General features: G+C 48.3%; 2 protein-coding genes across 9 annotated transcripts in view; one reads left to right on the top strand and one right to left on the bottom strand.

The window, feature by feature from the left end:
* Window positions 1–17,328, bottom strand: part of VPS13D (vacuolar protein sorting 13 homolog D) — a 254,700-nt gene that overhangs the window by 30,030 nt on the left and 207,342 nt on the right. The gene's annotated exons all lie outside the window — the stretch shown is intronic.
* LOC125096753 (uncharacterized) lies at window positions 411–5,009 on the top strand. Its single transcript, XM_047723624.1, has 2 exons — window positions 411–1,026; window positions 4,277–5,009. The coding sequence occupies exons 1-2, from the start codon at window positions 445–447 to the stop codon at window positions 4,598–4,600; spliced, it is 906 nt and encodes a 301-aa protein (XP_047579580.1). The 5' UTR covers window positions 411–444; the 3' UTR covers window positions 4,601–5,009.

The raw sequence follows: 17,328 nt of genomic DNA on the forward strand, positions 1-17,328 counted from the left end.
AAAAGAGATCCAAAGTTTATAGAAACTATACCCCCCCACCACACACACCCTGTTCCACCAACAACCGCACTGATATATTCTCTTGTATCTTCTGGGTCAGACGCAGATGTCCTATTCCCATACTCCATAGCCATGGCCAAGAATCGAAAGGAAGTGGATCATGAGACCTGGTAAGAAGTCTCAGATTTAAATCCATAAGGTCTTTTGATGGGAGAGACCAAGGGATGATCCAGAAGGAGCAGAGAACTTAGGGATGCGTGCTCTGCACTCAGACTGCCAGGGCTCAAATTCCAGTTCCCTGTCACTACCTCTGCAATCTTAGACCAGTCACGTAACCTTTCTGTGCCTCATGCTTCTCACCTGTAAAATGGGGAAAATCAAGCGCCCACCTCACCAGGCTGCTGTGGAAATGAAACGGGACTGACACTAATATATAAAAACAAAATGCTTACAATAGTGTGTGGCATGCGTAAGTGTTCTGGATCCAGAGCCCCGTCAGCCCTGCCAGCTGGGGACACGGTACCTACCTCCGATGCCCTGTCCCTCGCGGACAAGCTCTCTGGAAATGACAGAAACGTATGCCTTGCTGGACAGTGTGGACATAGGGCCACAAAGGCCACCAGTTTGGCCAAAGGGTGGACAGCACTAAACCACTCCCTTAACCCACTGTTTTCCTCGGATCCTCGGAGCACAGACAGAGCTCTCCTCCTCGCTACACATACCGGAGCCGCGTCTGTCTTGCATGTACTCCGGGCGGCATCACTGCGAACACCCAGGCGTCTGCAGGCCTGGGTGCGACGGCGCCCCCATTGCCCCGCGGGGCTCCCTGGCGGCCAGCACCCTGGCCTACCAGGTCGGCCCCCACGGCAGCCTTCCGCCTGGTCTGTGTTTGCACCCGGGCTCGGCTCCGGAAAGCCCGCGGGTGAGGCGACTACCAGCCTTTGGGGCGGCTGCGTGGCAGGGAAGGGACGCAGACGCGCTCCCACACGCATCCAGCCGCCGCCAGCGCAGCCTCGGCGGAGACGAGTAGGTTTCCTGTGGTGTCAGCCCCACTTCCTTTGGCAACATTATACTGCAAACAGAGGGCTACTTTGAATAATGCGCTCTGGTGTCCCGTTTCTGGCCGGGGGGGGGGGGGGGGGGGGTGGGGGGGGGGTGGGGGGGTGGGGGGGGGGTGGGGGGGGTGGGGTTGTGCAGACTGCCTGCCTTCTCCGGAGGGAAACCGGCCCTAGACGGCGTTTCTTCCCTCTCCCCAGGCCCGGAGAGCTCTGTCTGGGGAAGGGTGATGAGCCGGCTCGCCTGCAGGACCTGGGCCGGGCAAGCTCGGAATGGCAGCCGGGTCGATTGCACGCGGTGCGAGAGGGTTAAACAGGACAGCCGCCTCGACCCCTGACAAACGTTTGCCCTGTGGACACGCACTCGTTGGCGGCGATGCAAGCCTCGAGCCGTGTTACGCGCCTTAACGATATGGTTCAACTCTCGGTCAGGCTTGGGCCTGGCGCGGGGCCAGACCGCAATCAATGGGACACAGAACCTCCCCCTTTCAGATCATCACGAAGGCTCATATTATCTCCTTTTCGTCGTGCTGGTTAAATTTATGGAGCAGAACCCTGAAGCCGCATTCCTTGGCCTGGGCCGGCCCACGCGGCCCTCCTTCCCTTTGTTCGGTCCTGTAAGCGAGCTGTGCTTTGGAGGACGGCAGGGTTGTTAGTTCAGGCACTGACTGTTTGCTCATGACTGAAATGAAAGAGTTCAGTGGAAGGGCAAAAGGACAGCCCAAGTGTAAAACCCCATCCCAGCAGGCCCTGGGCCCTACGTATAGGCCCAGAGCTGCTCCCGGACAGATGACTGCACTTTGTTCTCACGAAAGCGAAAACTTCAGTCTGATCCCTGCTACGGCGTCTACAGAACGGCAGCCAGGCCTTCCTGGGGCGCACCTCCACACCAGCGTGTGGATTCGGGGGTACCGTGGGGGGAGCCTGCCCTTCCCAGAGCCAAGATGTTAAAAGGAGCCACAGCCCACAGACCATACTCGTCTCCCCAGGTCCCGCACGGGATAGGACAGCAAACGCGGACTCGTAGCTGGTCTTACTTTGAATATTCATACAAGTAAAAGTAAACTGGTTTCCCAGTCCTTGGCTACAAGGCTGGGATGCACGGGAGGGAGGCAAGCAGTGGGGAGGTCCGGGGTCATGGACTCACACAGGAGAAGGTCCCGTGCATCAGACCTTCCGCGTCTGCCCACGCGCTCTGCCCTTGACCTTAAGCATCTCTGATTAGTAGATAAAGGGTTGAACGATCGAAGGGGGCATCTGCAGCTCACTCCAGAGGAGGCCGTCTGATGGCTGGAAAGGGGGTCACGCCAGAGCTGAATCTGGGCTCCCCAAGGGGCGAGCTATAGATCTGCGTTTCCTCAGGTGAACCAGCATGGTTTGTCATCTGTTATGCCTCCACGGGTCCACCTCTACCTGAGGCTACTGGGAGCCCGCCATGATGATCCGAACTCTTCTAACCCAAGTCCAAGCATGAGAGAGAGAAGGAGTAAGACGAATGGCAGGGGCAGGGGGGGACCCTAAGCCAGAAACTAAACCAAAGACATGCTGAGAGGAGCATGTAGGAGAGCCTCTGAGGGGAGTCGCTCTGGATTCAGAAGCGCTTTCCTGCCAGTCTGGTCCTTTTGGCCACTGTTGAGCAGAACTAGGCCAGGGCCCAAGCGTGTTTAGAAATGAAACCAGAAATCTCACACGAGCAAGAGCATCTACTTCTTTGGTGGTGTCTAGTAAGGCCAGTGTCTGGTCCGAATGAGGACTAACCACGTATTTATTTCTGAATGAACTGTACACACATCTTCGTGTTTTCCTCAAAGGTTTCCTTAACCTTAACCTTAACTGTGCTGATGTTTCGAGGTGACCGAATGAGTCTGTCGTTCCAAAGCCCGAAGCACCTTTTTTTGGGTAGACAGGAGGTGCCATGGAATGAATGGATCACAGGAAACCGTCTCTAGCTAGTGAGAATCCCTGGTCCTACGTTACTTCTCCCACTGTACCCGGTTTGCTCTGGGTTTGTAAGAAGCACAGGTTACAGAGACTACTTAAGTCTGGCAAGTGAAAGGGCAAGAAAAAGTTAGATAGGCTAATTTAGGGAACTGTCCAGAAAAATGTGTCATCTATTCAATCTGTCTCTGGTTATTAACATTTGAGTTCAGGGTTTAAGGAAGTCCTTAGTCATAATAACACCTCGCCTCTCCCGGGGCAGTCTACACAGCACCTGCACACGCCCACATCACCACACAAGTCCCATCGATCCTCACAAAGGAGGTCAGTCCCCACTGGGTGTCGGGTGCGTAAGGTCTTCTGAAGGCTCAGTCCGGCCCACCGTGAGCCCATATACATCAAGATTCCCTGATAATAGTAGAATCTGGAAAAGCTCACCACCAAGAAGGAGACTGTCTTATGGACCAAGACAAACTTTGAGAGCTGATACAGTGCGACCTGGCTACCCCCACTTCCTGTGGGGCTTTATCACAGGGCCACTTGGATGACTATATTTGGGGACACATGACCATAAGTAACCAAAGAGGCCCAACTCCAAAAACGCAGGAACGTGGGTAGCTCATGAGAAGGGTGCAGCAGCGGTTGCCACATGAGGCCAGAGCCGCCGTCGGGAGACTCACTGCTGCACACACTCGTCTCCTCTGTTATCTGGACCGCCTTCTCCACGCTCCGGGGCACTGCCATTTACGCTAGCATCATGTATAGCTCTAAGAGGGACTAACTCGACCCTAGTTTGGGCACTGAAAGGGAACACATTTGGAATTTGCTTTTTCATGCCATGCACGCCTGTTCTTGATGCAAAAATGGCTTCTATCAAGATTTTTATGTTTTGTTTTTAAAAAAACACTGATTTCTTGGGCAGCAGCTCCAAGCAGCTGCGTCACATCCAAGTACCCCATGAAGACTGAGTATGTGGGAAGTGGCCAGTGTACGAGGGTTTGCTTGGATGCTGTGTTTCATGGAGGCTGTCCTCACACACTGCCCCCGTGGGATCTAGCCAGCCACATCTGGGGCCACTTCCGTCTTCCCAGAGGTGCAGTCAGAGGGAGGGCGGAAGCACTGACAGGGCAGCACGGCCACAGAGCCAACCCCTTGAGGGATTAGATGTAACCAACTTAAATGGTGCTAAGCCCAGCTGGGGTTCAGGCGAGGGCCAAGGGTTGCTCGGGAATATTTTAGGTACAACACTGCCTCCGATTAACCTACCACCTTTCTATTTTTAGAAAATATTATCAAGCTTTCATACATCCTCCTGGGCTCCTTCTTTGCCCCAACAGCCGGCTTCCTCCGTGATGGCGAGGCCAGTCCACTGTGTGCCTCAGGGGGTTATTCACCTCAGCCAGGCGGACGTGACCAGCCCGGACGACTCTCACTCCCTCCGAAGTGGGAAGACTGACCTGAGGAGGGGACCAAAGGCTGCTGGCACAAGACGACCAGGCAGAGGGATGTCAGGGCTGAAGTCAGGGCTCTGGTCTCACGATGAACGACCCTGTCCTCCTGCCAAGAGGCCACGTTGCCCCCAACACCCAAAGGGAACATCCAGATAGGTTATTTTGATCGCAGAGATGCGAGTCAAGGAGGAACTGATCCTCCACAGATAGAAGAAAAGAATGTGAGCTGCTGTCACTTCAACACAATAAATCAGAAGGATGTCCCACGCTGCTCTGTCAGCACCACCATTGCATCTGGGGACTAAGAATGAAATCCTGTGACTCGGATCCCCAAAATTGGAAAAAAAAAAAAAAAAACCAGCGAAACCTGTGGTATATCAGGATTCAATAAAAGTTAAAAGAAAAAAAAAAAAAAAGAATCTGTCCCTGAAGCACTTTGCACATCTCATTGGGTCTGTGGGAGTCTAAGTCCCACGGGAATTGTGGGGCCCGGACGCCACTCCCCTGCCCCTCGACGCCCAGGATCCCCCAGGAAGAGCAAAAAGGCAACAGGAGCTACATTTCCAGAAACAGGACAAATGGGAAGGTGAGTTCTGAAATGAACATTTCTAAGCTAGAGGAAGCTCGTTTTCAAAGGCTCAGAGCTTTGCAATACCCCAAAGTTCTCGCTCCCTTTCCTTGAGCGGAAGCCACGAGATAAAGGGTGCACGATGAAAGCGATGCTTCAAGGGGCCCGTCGCCATCTACCCAGGAATGAAAGAAAGAGTTTTTCCTTTTAAACTCTAGCCCTGACCCCGAGAGCACTTTTTGGCTTGTTTAACAGACCTAGGGGACCCCGACCTACGCGATGACACTGCTGGGAGGCCGTCCTGGCGGGATTCACACAGATAAGGCCGCAAAGTTCCAACGGCCCCACGAAGGGGGACCTGATTCTACAGTTCAGATCCCTTCCACCATACTCAACAGTGGACTGTCACGCGTCTGGAAAATATAACTGTTTTTGAGGAATGCTTTCCAAACCACGTAATGCTTTTAAAGCTGTTTATCAAGAGAGCTGGATGAGCCACAGTGGCCTGAAACCGTCTGTCAGCTGTCACAGGGTCGCTTGCCCCGTCCCAGTTTCCGTAAGCACTCCATCATTCCCGGTCGTCCTGGCCGCGGCAGACAGCAGATGCCAGTGTTTGGAGACATTCGCTACATAACTTTTACCCGACGAACCTGGCTCCAGGACAGATTTCCATGTCATGTGGGGCTTCTGGCTGAACTCTGCTCGAACCCAGAGGCGTATCATTTACAGCAGACACTAACAATAGTTTGGGATCACCTGCTCTTCACAAGTGGGTTCAGAGCGAGTTCGTGGCCTCCGCACACCTTCTTCAAAGGGCTTCTCATCCGCAAGGGCTGGGAGCCCAGGTGAGTTCTCCCACCCGGCGACCATGACCCCGTGACAGCACCGGTGTGCGGGCCTGACTTGAACTACTGTCTAGTCTGTGTGAAGGAAGAGAATAGGAGGGACGGAAACCCAACAGAGCATGTGGACTTGGCATCGTGGACTAGAGCAAGCACTGAGAGTGTTCGGGGACAGGGTGTAAGTGAGCGGGAAGGACACAATCCCCGTTTCACTTATGCTCAATACATATTCAGGGAGAACTCAGACCCCGACACCACTTCTCGAGCCCTGACTACACGCCCCACATCAGGCAAATGATGCACGTCCCACGCGCCATTTAATCATCATGAGCACCCACGGAGGCGGGCACTGCTGTCCCCACGCCACAGGAGCGAGAGGACGCTCACCTTGGTGGCAGGAAGGGAGAACCTTGCTCCGGGCCACAGCTGACAAACTGCAGCACCATGACGCAGATCCAGGGCTGCCAGGGCTGTCGCCTCCCACAAGCCCTCCGACCTTGTTTGACAGATGTGGGGACCAAACAGCATTGCGGGAACCCCTTCCTGATTCCTGAAAACCCTTGGTTTCTTTTTACACTGGCTACCACGGTGCTACTTCCCATTTCTTCTCCAGAACTGGGGCAGATCTGTGATTTTATGTTCTTTCCACATCTCTTTCTGAAACGAGTGCTTCTCTTTGAAGCAAGACCTCTTGCCCTAGGAGTGTCAAGATAAGAAAACTTTCAGCAAATTCCCTTGGAAACTACAAAACACCCATCAGCACCCAGGATCTAAGTACAGTCGCTCACCAGCTGCTGGCCCCTCTGAATAGCTTTTATGGTTCCGTGAGGGGTGGTGACAGGGCCATGTCACTACCATGGGGTGTGCTCTTTCTTTCATGTCCCTGGGATCTGACAAGAGCCTTCTACAACCTGTTTCTTTACAACACACAGAAAGAGAGATTAAAGACCAAGACCAGACTTAAAGCTGGGGTTGGGAGTAGCAAAGACTTCTCACCAGATGCATTCTAAACCTTCCAGGGAATGAAGGGCCGCCAACTGCCCAAGCAGATGCTGTTCAGAAGCTGCTGTGGTGATTAAATGAGATAATACATGTAGAGTCCCTAGAATAAGGCCTGCATCACAGCAAAGGTCAGAAATCATCAGCAATAACGTTATTATTTAATTGCTTGCTACCACCAAACCTCAGAATGTTTGAGCAGAAATAATGATATGGATTTTGGTAGAACCACATTAATTCGGAGCTACTGGTTGGATGTGGAGGAGAAAGGGCATCAAAAAAGGATGAAGGAATTAATGAAAAGTCCAGGTTATAGGGCTTCTGATTAAATATGACAGATTGAGTCCAGAGACGTCTCTAAAGCGAAAGCGAAGGGATACAAATGGCGCACATCCAAAAGGATAAAGAGAAGGTGTCAACAATATTGTAGAAGCCGAAAAGCAGACAGACATGTGGTGCTGAAATGTAAGCCTGAGGGAGTGGGAGCCACAGAGCAGTCAGCTAATTAGTACGGTAAACCCCACCAAATTCCAGAAAGACGGGGCACTGGGAAGCTCTGACGGCCTGGGGCAGAAAGGGAGGAACAGGGAGGTGAGGGTGTGTCAGGGGTGGTGAAAATGGGAAGGTGGGTTAAAAGCCCAAGAAGGAGGTAGACCTGCAGGTCCCTTTCTCATCCCCTTCTGCCTGCTCCTCCTCAACAGAAGACCAGAGGCAGCAGGCCCCCCGTTATTGCTCCCCGGGCCCCACACAGGGCTCCCAGGCTGCTCATCAGGGCCTCTGCTGTAAAGGGGAGCAGAACAGACAGTCAAGAATCACCAACCACCCGAGAACGGTCTCTGTTCATGAAGGAAAAAGACCATAACAAACCAGTGGAAGAAAGAGACTCAGAAGAGGACCAGGGCACCAGCTCTAGAGTGTTCTAGAGAGCAATCAGTCTAGACAGGAGCAGGAGGCACCCGGGGAGGGGGCAGGGGAGGCAGATCTTGCAAGAATTAACACTGATAAATTGCTCTATACATTTTTAACCACAGAGAAGAGTTTGTAGATAAGTAAGTAATAGGCAGATAGAAAAATAATTTTTTTAAGGACTTACTAAACTTGGAGTAAAAAAAAAAAAAAAAGCGTAAGTTAAGGGTTTGAGGATTCAATGGGAATATTCATGCAGCAAACGAAGCAAACAACAATAATCAAAGCAGTTACTAACTCCAGGGAGAAAAAAGAAACCAAAAAGGAAACATGGTAACTTAGGTAGCTTCACCGGGAATGCTGCTGATAGTCATAATAATGTAAAAACTGGGTATTAGTTTACCCAAGAAGGACCATACAACTATACTGAAAAAGAAGGGGAGGGACTAGGAAGTCAAACGATAGCAAGAAATAGCATTTTTTTTTTTTTTTTAAAGAAACACAGAGGCAAATACCTCCCAATCAAAGAAACAACCCAAAGTGTTGAAAGTGGTTGCCCCTGGGGGAGCAGGATTCAGAGGTAGGGAAGAGTGGAGCAGGAGACTGCTGGTTTTTATTTTCAGACATGTTGAAAAGTCTTTGACTTTTAAGCGTGGACACATATTTACTTTGACAAAATACAATTTGAAAAGATAAAAAAATGTGTTGCAGTGAGACAAATATGGTCAAAGTCATAGCTTTTAAAAATCACTGTTCTTACTAGAGCAGAAATTAAATAATATTTAGTAAATACATAGAATGTAGAAAGAGTAGAGATCATTTAAGAGCTTTGAAAGAGCAGTGATGGACCTGTTAATAAGGCTGGAAAAACCACCAGGCCTCCCCAATATACAGCACCACCGGCACAGATGTAATGCTGTGGTTTTCAAGAACAAACAGGAAATCAAGTCACTAATAAAGGGGTCCTTCAAGAAAGCTATGGGAAAACTTGCTTTAATAAGCACGTGAGACCAATTTAGGAATATTAACACAACTTGGTGATTCTCCAGAATCTGGAAGAGCATCAAAGTATTTAATTATTTAAATAAGTATTTAAATACCTACTATTGAAGTATTCTCAGTATTTAAGTACTGAGATTTTAAGTATTCACCATTCTGAGCGCTGAACACCTATGATATACCGAGAACGCAGCAGGAGGTCAATACTTCACCAATTAAGGCATTTCTGCCGTCAGGTTGCCTGCGCTTGAACCAGTGTGTTTACTACGCAACTGGGTCCAAGTATCACACATTTCTAATTAACTAAACTCAATCAGTGGGACACCATCAACAATTCAAACAAAAACATAAAAACTCACAGAGGCTCTCACATCTTTTCACACGGGCTACAAAAGCACTCACAGGCTCCCCCGCCTTTGGTGCCATAGGAGGTGGGCAGGCGTCCGTTTCAAGCACCCCAGTTGTGCTGCGGGGGGGGGGGATCAGGGAAGCCTAGAGAACCGATGAGCGTTGCCGTCTGTCCATCCTGGTAAAACTCAGGAAGGTACCACTGGATCCAAGCCGTTCTAACCCGGCTGGCCAGGCTCCCTGGGGCCCGTCCTCATAATGAGAAGCCAAGTTTGGCTTTGACTCTCCTCTGAAGTTTCCTGCAGTCCCTGGGATTTTAGGGGGCCACCGGGGTCACCCCTGGCATCACCTGTGTTTGAAGTACGTCGAGGGAAAATCTAATAGGAGCTGCCTCTCGTGTTAACGCAGAACGGCCTCATAAAAACTGCTCTCCACAAGGAGTTCAAGGGCGCTCATGCAAACACTGTGGGCTTGTCCTGCTCCACCAGCTTTGCTAGGGGAGAAAGCTGAGGTTTTGCCAACTCTAACCCCACTTTCTGAAAGAGCTCAGGCCAGTGACAGCAGGTGCCAGGGGCCGGCGACAAGATGGACCCCGCACTTTGAAGGAACGTGCTCCTCCACGCTGCTGAAACTGAAATTTACTGGCACGGTCGGTTAGGGTGAAGGACTAGACCAGGTAAATTACTGTGACTTTCTGGTACATAATAAAATCTTGCCAATGGTTACCTCAGGAAACCCAGTCAAAGTGGGGAGCAAACCAGGAGGGCTGACAACCGCCGGCAGGAAGCCACGGTGAAGCGTCCCATCACGGGGGCTCCTGCGGTTGAATCCACATTCATCCGCCGCTGCGGCTAGTGCTGTTTGCCAGCAGGACGGCGGGTCATCACCACATTCTCGCACAGAGCATCCTGTCAGGGAAATTAACCAGGTACGGCGAGCGGCGCAGCCACTGAGTCACAGAAGGTGCGAAGAGTGGCACTGTTTTACGTCTCTACAAATCTCTTTAAGTCTTGCTTAACAGAAAACAGCTGCATTCTCTTATCTGCTTCTACAGTCAATCACTGTGTGCAATATCATACACTGTGTGGCTTCTGGAAAACTGCACTGTACGCTCATTAGAGAATATCATTGTGGGCGCCTGGGTGGCTCAGTGGGTTAAAGCCTCTGCCTTCAGCTCGGGTCATGATCCCAGGGTCCTGGGATCGAGCCCCACATCGAGCTCTCTGTTCAGCAGGGAGCCTGCTTCCTCCTCTCTCTGACTGTCTCTCTGCCTGCTTGTAATCTCTGTCTGTCAAATAAATAAATAAAATCTAAAAAAAAAAAAGAGAGAGAGAATATCATTGTAACAATGGTTATTCAGCTATCTACCTATGTATGAATTCATATACAAGTGTATAAAAATAGATTTGACCTCATGGATCCTGGGAAAGGCTGGGGTTTCCCTAGAGGTCCTCAAGCCATACTTTGAGAGCCTCTGTTCTAAAATGACCCACATGGACAGATTTTGTGCTAATGAGAAATCAGTTTCTTCTATGTATCCAAGTAATTCACTAAGGGTAGAGACTAGTAACACTGTTAACTCGATTTGAGTTACGAAAGCCGGACATAAGAAAACTCTGTTTCTTTTAGAGTATACTGTGATTAAAAGGTTTTACAAATTCAATCTTAGTTCCCCCCATTTGACAAGTTAGTGAGAAACCTAGCAAGAATCTGTCTTTGAGAGGCGGTCTGGCAAAGAGACTAAATAAAGGTTAGGGGGCAAGGGGACTCTGGGTTCATTACAACACCCACACTTACCTTTCCTTCCCCCGAGGATTATAAACAAACTTTCCCTTGTAAAACAACACTACATTCTTCATTCAGTCCCCTGCTAGCCCACTAGTCCCCTACGTACCTCACAATGACCTCACACCCTAAAGCTTTCGGGGAGCAGGGGGGTGTGAACTCAAACCTGGATCCGCTTTTCAAAGGGGATTCCAATCACATCCTGGGCAAAAAGGGACAACTCTGTAAGGGAAAACCATTACAGACGTAGGGTGGCCATCAAAACCCAAAAGTAAGTGAACTTAACACCTTTGCAGAGGAATTCCAGAAACAGTAGATGGCCTTTCATTTTTCCCTAACACACAAAATACAAATTTTTCTCAGGAAGGAACATGCCATTTTGTTTCTCTTGAAGTTCAAAACAAAAATCTCAAACGCAGTCATTCTGGAGTTTTATAAATAAGTCACTGAACAAGGAAAGGACCCGACATGTACAATGACTGGGTTGATTATTTAATTTTCAAATGGAAGAAACCAAAATTTGAAAGCACTTACACTTTCTTTTCTATCTTCTTTGAGCAAAGACCTGCTGGTTGAGATACAAGGACTGTACTGTACGTGCCTAAATTCAGTTTATTTTTACTTTTGGAAAGAGGATTGTGCTGTTCCCATGAAGCCAGTCATCTCTGCATGCCAAAAATGGCAAAAAATAGACACTTTCCTTTCTAGAAACGATTATAATGTACCATGACCAAAAAAGTGGTTTTCTTCTTAACAGATAATCTTGCATAAAAATAAGTTATGGGATTTCAGAAATGGAAAGACTCTTCTCAAGTATGTGTGTGCAGGTTTCCATGTTAGGTTTTTTTTTTTTTTTTTTTTTTTTTTTTTTTTTTTTTTTTTCCCAGCAACAGAAACAGATCTGAGCTTTCCATTAGTTATGTTACAACGAGAGTGGCATCATTTGGAGCCCGAGTGAAAGGAAAGTATGGTATTTACAGTCTAGCAAGAGGGAAGAAGTCTGTCTTGGAAAAAATAAGAGCTCGCTGCTTGCGGTCCTGTGAGAGGATTCTTAATTCCTAAAGGCATAAAAGATGTTTCTAAACAGTGTCTTAACCTGTAACTTCATCAGCTTAATCTCAGACCCGAGTGAGACAGCCTACGTTGTGACCTGGCTCTGAATGTTGTCTCTTCTGTGGGGGTTGCTCAGAAAGAGTGCGAGAATGATTCATCCACCTTGGGGCATTCTCTGGAAGGGCCTGGTTTGGCCAGATCAGGAAGCGAGAATATACGGTTCTGACCTCATACAAAGTGGCCCCCGAGGGGCCACTCTGGGACAGCAGAGGAGAGGTGTTCCTTCCCTTTGGATGGACATGGCAATCCTCTTTCCCTTTGGATGAACATGGCAAATCTCTTTCAGTGCCATTGAAATCAACCTCCTTCTCACGGTAAAGCTGGCATGTCCGCCAATGCACGGGCTGTCCCAGGCAGCAGAGAGCGGGCAAGCCAATAGACAGATAACGCTCAAAGGTCGGAAACCCATCCTCAGTGTCAAATAGGTACTAGGCTCTGGCTTTTCACTCGTGTTCATATACCTGTCTTTCCATCAGTGCTAGGAGGGCCTAGAGGACTCATCTGGAAAGCATGTCTTGTGGCTCTTCAATGAGGAGGAAGTCTCACGATGACCTGGAGTATCTCTCTGAAGGGCTCATTTGGTAGCAATGAAAAATATTATCTTATTAAAGCATGGGATAAAAGGTAAAATTCATTTACAGGTTTAAGACACAACAGAGACCTTCCAAGCAATATTGGACTTGCTTCTGCCCCCGGATACGTGCGAGGTCAGTCCATGCTCCTCTGCCTTAGGTGAACACTGCTGGAAAAAACTGACAGCACTGGCATATCCTAAAAAAATTTTCATTTTTATTAAGATTTTTACCTCTGAAAGTTCCCTGAAGGCTCAGTTCAAACCAGTTCTGCTTAATGTGTTGTATACATTACCGAGAAGAGCAAACGGCTGCTTTCAGGGCAGAATCATAAACAGCATTTCCAAACTGAGTGAAAGAGTAGTGAAAGCATTTCCTAAATTCCCTTCGTGGACTTTTTTCTGACCTGTCCAACCCGACTGCATTCAGGCTCTGGTGACCTAAGAGGGTCTTCCCTTCCATCTCGGAGAGTCATAGGTACAAGGCAAACACTGTAACAAAAGGGACTGTTCCTTAAGAAGATCTGCTTCAATTTCACATCCAGGAGACCATGAATGGAAAGTGTCTTAATGAATTTTGGGTGGTGTCTTGGGACTGTTTGTACTGCAAAAGTCAAATATGCCCACCATAAATCTTTTCTATGACATCAACCGAAAGGTTACTTGAAAGCCCTCAGAGCAACTGGAATTTACATCTCTGTGCACAATACAGGGGTCCCCAGATTCCAGAGCATGACCAGGTCCTGATGGCTATATTCTTAAGCACTGATCTATCATTATCCTTCAAATTCCCCAGTTCCTCCTTATCTAACTTAAATAATGAGATAAGCTCCAACACTCCTGAGCTTTGCTAAATGAGTTTAAATATTTCAAGTTCTGCCAGCTCCCACTTTCCTCTCCATTTTGGGTCTTGACTAAAAAGATGAAGAAATATTTTGGAGGAAACCTCAGGGCCCAACTTCATAAATCTTCATCTGCTACTTTCCTAAAATGTCTTATAACCCAAAGCCCACAACAGATGGTATTTAGAGAAATAAAGAGGCAAATAAATAGCTCGAGTCCAATACTCCCCTTTTCACCGTTATTTTTGCCTTCTGCTGGGCAAGAGCTGCCCCTGGATCTCTGCAGCTTTCTACCACCCAAGTATCTTCTCGAATATGACCATCGACTACCACCACACACGTAGGAGCTGGGCAGGCAGCCCAGAGGGTGCCCTGCTTTGGCCTGGCCCATTTGAAGGGCAGCAGGCTTTTCTGTGGCTTCCATGAACCACAAGTGTGGCTGCCAGCTGTGCCATTTTCATGAACTTTACTTGGGAACAGACAAATGTGGCCCCATACACGTAGACTGGAAGATACGACCTGAGCCAGCACAAAGTTGCCTTGGAAAAGGCTTCTTATTTCTGTTCCAAACCACACATACTTGTCCAGTTAACAAATGCAGCAGGGGATACTAGTCTACAATATTCATGCGGAGGCCAAAGGCTCTGCTGTCCTCCGCCCTCTTCTCCCCCCTCCCCCACCTGCCTTCCCAAGAACTGTCAGATGGCATGGCAATTTCAGGGAAAAGTCAGGTGACTGTCTCTTCGGAATGCCTGCACACTCCACCAAGGAGAGGAACTTGGAAGTATTTTAATCTAAAAGTACTGAAGGAGGGGGGCTCCCTATAAATAAAGTCATGTTCAAATAAACACAAAGAGGAGCCAATATTTCCTGTAAGGCCACTTTTCGGAGGGATTACTGGAAGGAATACTCTTTCACAGTTTTATGGCTTACTTTGCTATCATCTGCTTAAGATTTGAGTCATTTAAAACATAGATGCTAAGATCTAAGCCTTCACTTGGACGAAATAGTACAAAGGAAGCAGAAAGTCTCATTCCAAGAGCAGACTCAGAGGCAGAACTCTTGGACTCCTGGGTTCTATTCCTGGCTCGGTCCCTGGGCTCAGGTCAGCCCTCGGTCAGAATCTCACTTCTAATCCCTTCAAATCATTTGTTAGTCCCTGTTGTCTAAACAGTGGGGAAAAACCCTGAGTAACACCCCTGGATCCTGTTCAATCAACTGGGATGGTTGGAGATGGTTCTAACCCACTTCCAAGAAATCAGGGTGATTTATCCCTTGGTAGAACTAGTATGTTCCTAAGAGATCACACTCTTAGTCATCAGAACAAAGTCTCAAGGCACCGAAACATTTCTCCACCTGCAAGGATCTCCGTGCTCCTTTAATGTGACTTTCAAAATAGGGTCATCCGGCAAATAGTGTTCCTTATAGGACCCACAGGAAAATAACCCTGGTTGGGCTTTAGACCTCTGAGAGAGGGAATGAACAGATAAGTGTATCTAGCCCCAATTTATAGATGGAAAAACTGAGGCTTAAAGAGGTGGGGGGACTTAAGGTAAGAGGGGGGTTGGGACCTGCTGTTTTCCAGGCCAAGTGTTCTTTTCTAGCACATGGATACTCGTTAATAGCCTACTTTGGGACCCAGACAAATGGATGGAGGGAAACTGGTCAAAGTGTTTTAGAAGAAGCTGTAATGTCTTTTCAGTGCAATAAAGGGTAAAGAGGCAAATCTCTTTGAGGCTCCCAATTAGATGGCCCAGCACATACCCCACTCAGCTCTGGCAACTCTGGCCACGGCTCTCCCACCAAGGACTCCTCTGAGAACAGAGAGGAGATGCAGAAGCTTACTTGCCCCTCCCCGAAGCTCCCAGGTCCCCAGGCCAATGACTACCTGGCTGCTTCTCTCTTCCCACCGTAGCTTTTGTTTCTAGGAGTGAAGGGCAACCGAGAGAGCTAGTCCTGCAGATTTGCAGCCAGACTTCAGACTGAATGCCTGATTACTGTTTGTTTTCAGGCACGCTGCCTAGCCTCTCTGGACCCCCTTGACCTGGAATGTGATTCTCTCTTCCCCTCACCTGGCCAACCCCCACCATATACTCAGGCTTTATCCTAACTAGCACTTCCCAGGGCCCTCTGTGGCGCAACGGACAGCACACTGGACTTCGGAACAGCACCGCCCTAGAAAAGCCTTTCTTGACCCCGCTGACCACAGGTTAGCCAACCTCCTTCTCCCCTTTGCCTTCTCCAATTACATGATCTCGCAGCACCTTATAAATCTCCCAGGTCATTTATCACAATTTTAGCAAGAAATTATTACTATGATTATTTGTTTTATGTTTGCTTCCCCGGGAGACCAGGGGAAGAGCAGGGCCAGCTTAGCCTTCTGCTAGATTCCCGACCCTGAGGCCTTAGAAAATTTTCAATCAATAATATTTACTGACTAGAAACAACTGCGTGACAGGATCCACCGGGCAACAACAGCCCGTGAAACTAAGGATACCTGACTTTTTGCGGTAACCATTTTGTGCCTTTCGTACGCTCCGAAAAAGAAAGACAAAACTTTATCAAGACTTCCAAACTGATACGGTGTGGAAAATCCGTCATTTCCTTCTGGTCAGCGTCACTGAAGTTCCTAGCACAAGATGGTATTTTTAAAAAATGAAACACATACCTCAGAACTCCTTTTGAAACAAATCACTCAATCCCTTGGCCACTTTGGGATTTTACGAAAAAGGATGTTTCTTTTGGAACTCTTAGGGGTCTCCTGTTTTACTCACTCATCGTTAGGTCTTACCGTCCTAACAAAATAGTGGAGGTGGACTTTTGGGGCTTCCAGCCGACCCAGAAAAACTAACTGGAAATACTTACAAAGCTTCCCTACTGCCCCCTCCCCCCAACTTCATAAATGCTTCAAAATATACTCAAAGATTGTTTTAGCTCTGTATCTGAGAATAGAATGTAACCTAACTAAAGTAAACTCTACAGATCCTTTTTTAAAAAGCAGCTGCTTCCAGTTGGAAGACAGTCTGGCAGAACACATTACATGGTCCCAGTCTACAATCTTAAGCATTTCCCCTGCAGTAATGTGTCATCAGAAAGGTTTCCTGGTGACAGACACATGGATTCTTTTTAATTGGGGACGATTTCACTTCAAATCCTATTCGAGGGAGCGACAGGGTGTGGACAAGGCCCAGGCCCTAGACATTCTAAAAGGGCACACTAATTCACTCAGGGAATATCTCTTAACCAGGGAGCAGCAAAATCCTTCTGGGCTTAAGTGGCGTCCAGCTTGGCTGGGAACTGTAACATTCATTATACCCTTTGTTGATAAGATCCCCAATTAGTCACTCAGAAAAAGGAAGGCTCAAATAGGCTACTAACATGAAAAGCTATGTTAAAGTAGTCAGATTCTGTGGGCTGCGGAGCCATGTGGGCTGCCCCTGATTTCCCTTCCCAGCTGGTATCAAGGCAAGATAACATCTCACAGCAGAACCGCCAACCTGCCTGGGGAATTCCTTTATGAGGCTGGGGGACTGACCGGCATGTCCAAGTGGAAGGAGGACCAAGAAAGGACAGACTCATGTGGTGAATCGCAACTGCTGGGATTCCAGAACATGCCATGGAGCCCAGGAGCCAGACACAGCCTGCAGCCAGACAGTTTTCTTAATGGGCATGTGGGGGGGGGGGGTCCTAGTTAGTTTGGTGAACAGGGGAGATCTGTAAGGGTACGATCCTATTTCTGACCCCTCTAATGAAGAAAAACATTTTATATATAAATAAATTACAGACATAGGTATAGATAGGCAGATACAGGAAGAACTCATGCCAGATTTTTGTGCCTTATTTTCAGGTATTTGTACTAGGTAGGCCAGAAATTTCAGACACACATATTCAAGGTTTAAAAAACTGCATCA

The sequence above is a fragment of the Lutra lutra genome, chromosome 4, assembly GCF_902655055.1.
Source record: "Lutra lutra chromosome 4, mLutLut1.2, whole genome shotgun sequence".
Taxonomy (NCBI): Eukaryota; Metazoa; Chordata; class Mammalia; order Carnivora; family Mustelidae; genus Lutra; species Lutra lutra.

Bases quoted from the DNA above. Each gene is read 5' to 3' on its own strand.
- LOC125096753 (XM_047723624.1), top strand. From the start codon at position 445: ATGCTTACAATAGTGTGTGGCATGCGTAAGTGTTCTGGATCCAGAGCC. The intron at 1,027-4,276 runs GTAGGTTTCCTG...TTCTATTTTTAG, and splicing joins CGCAGCCTCGGCGGAGACGA to AAAATATTATCAAGCTTTCA.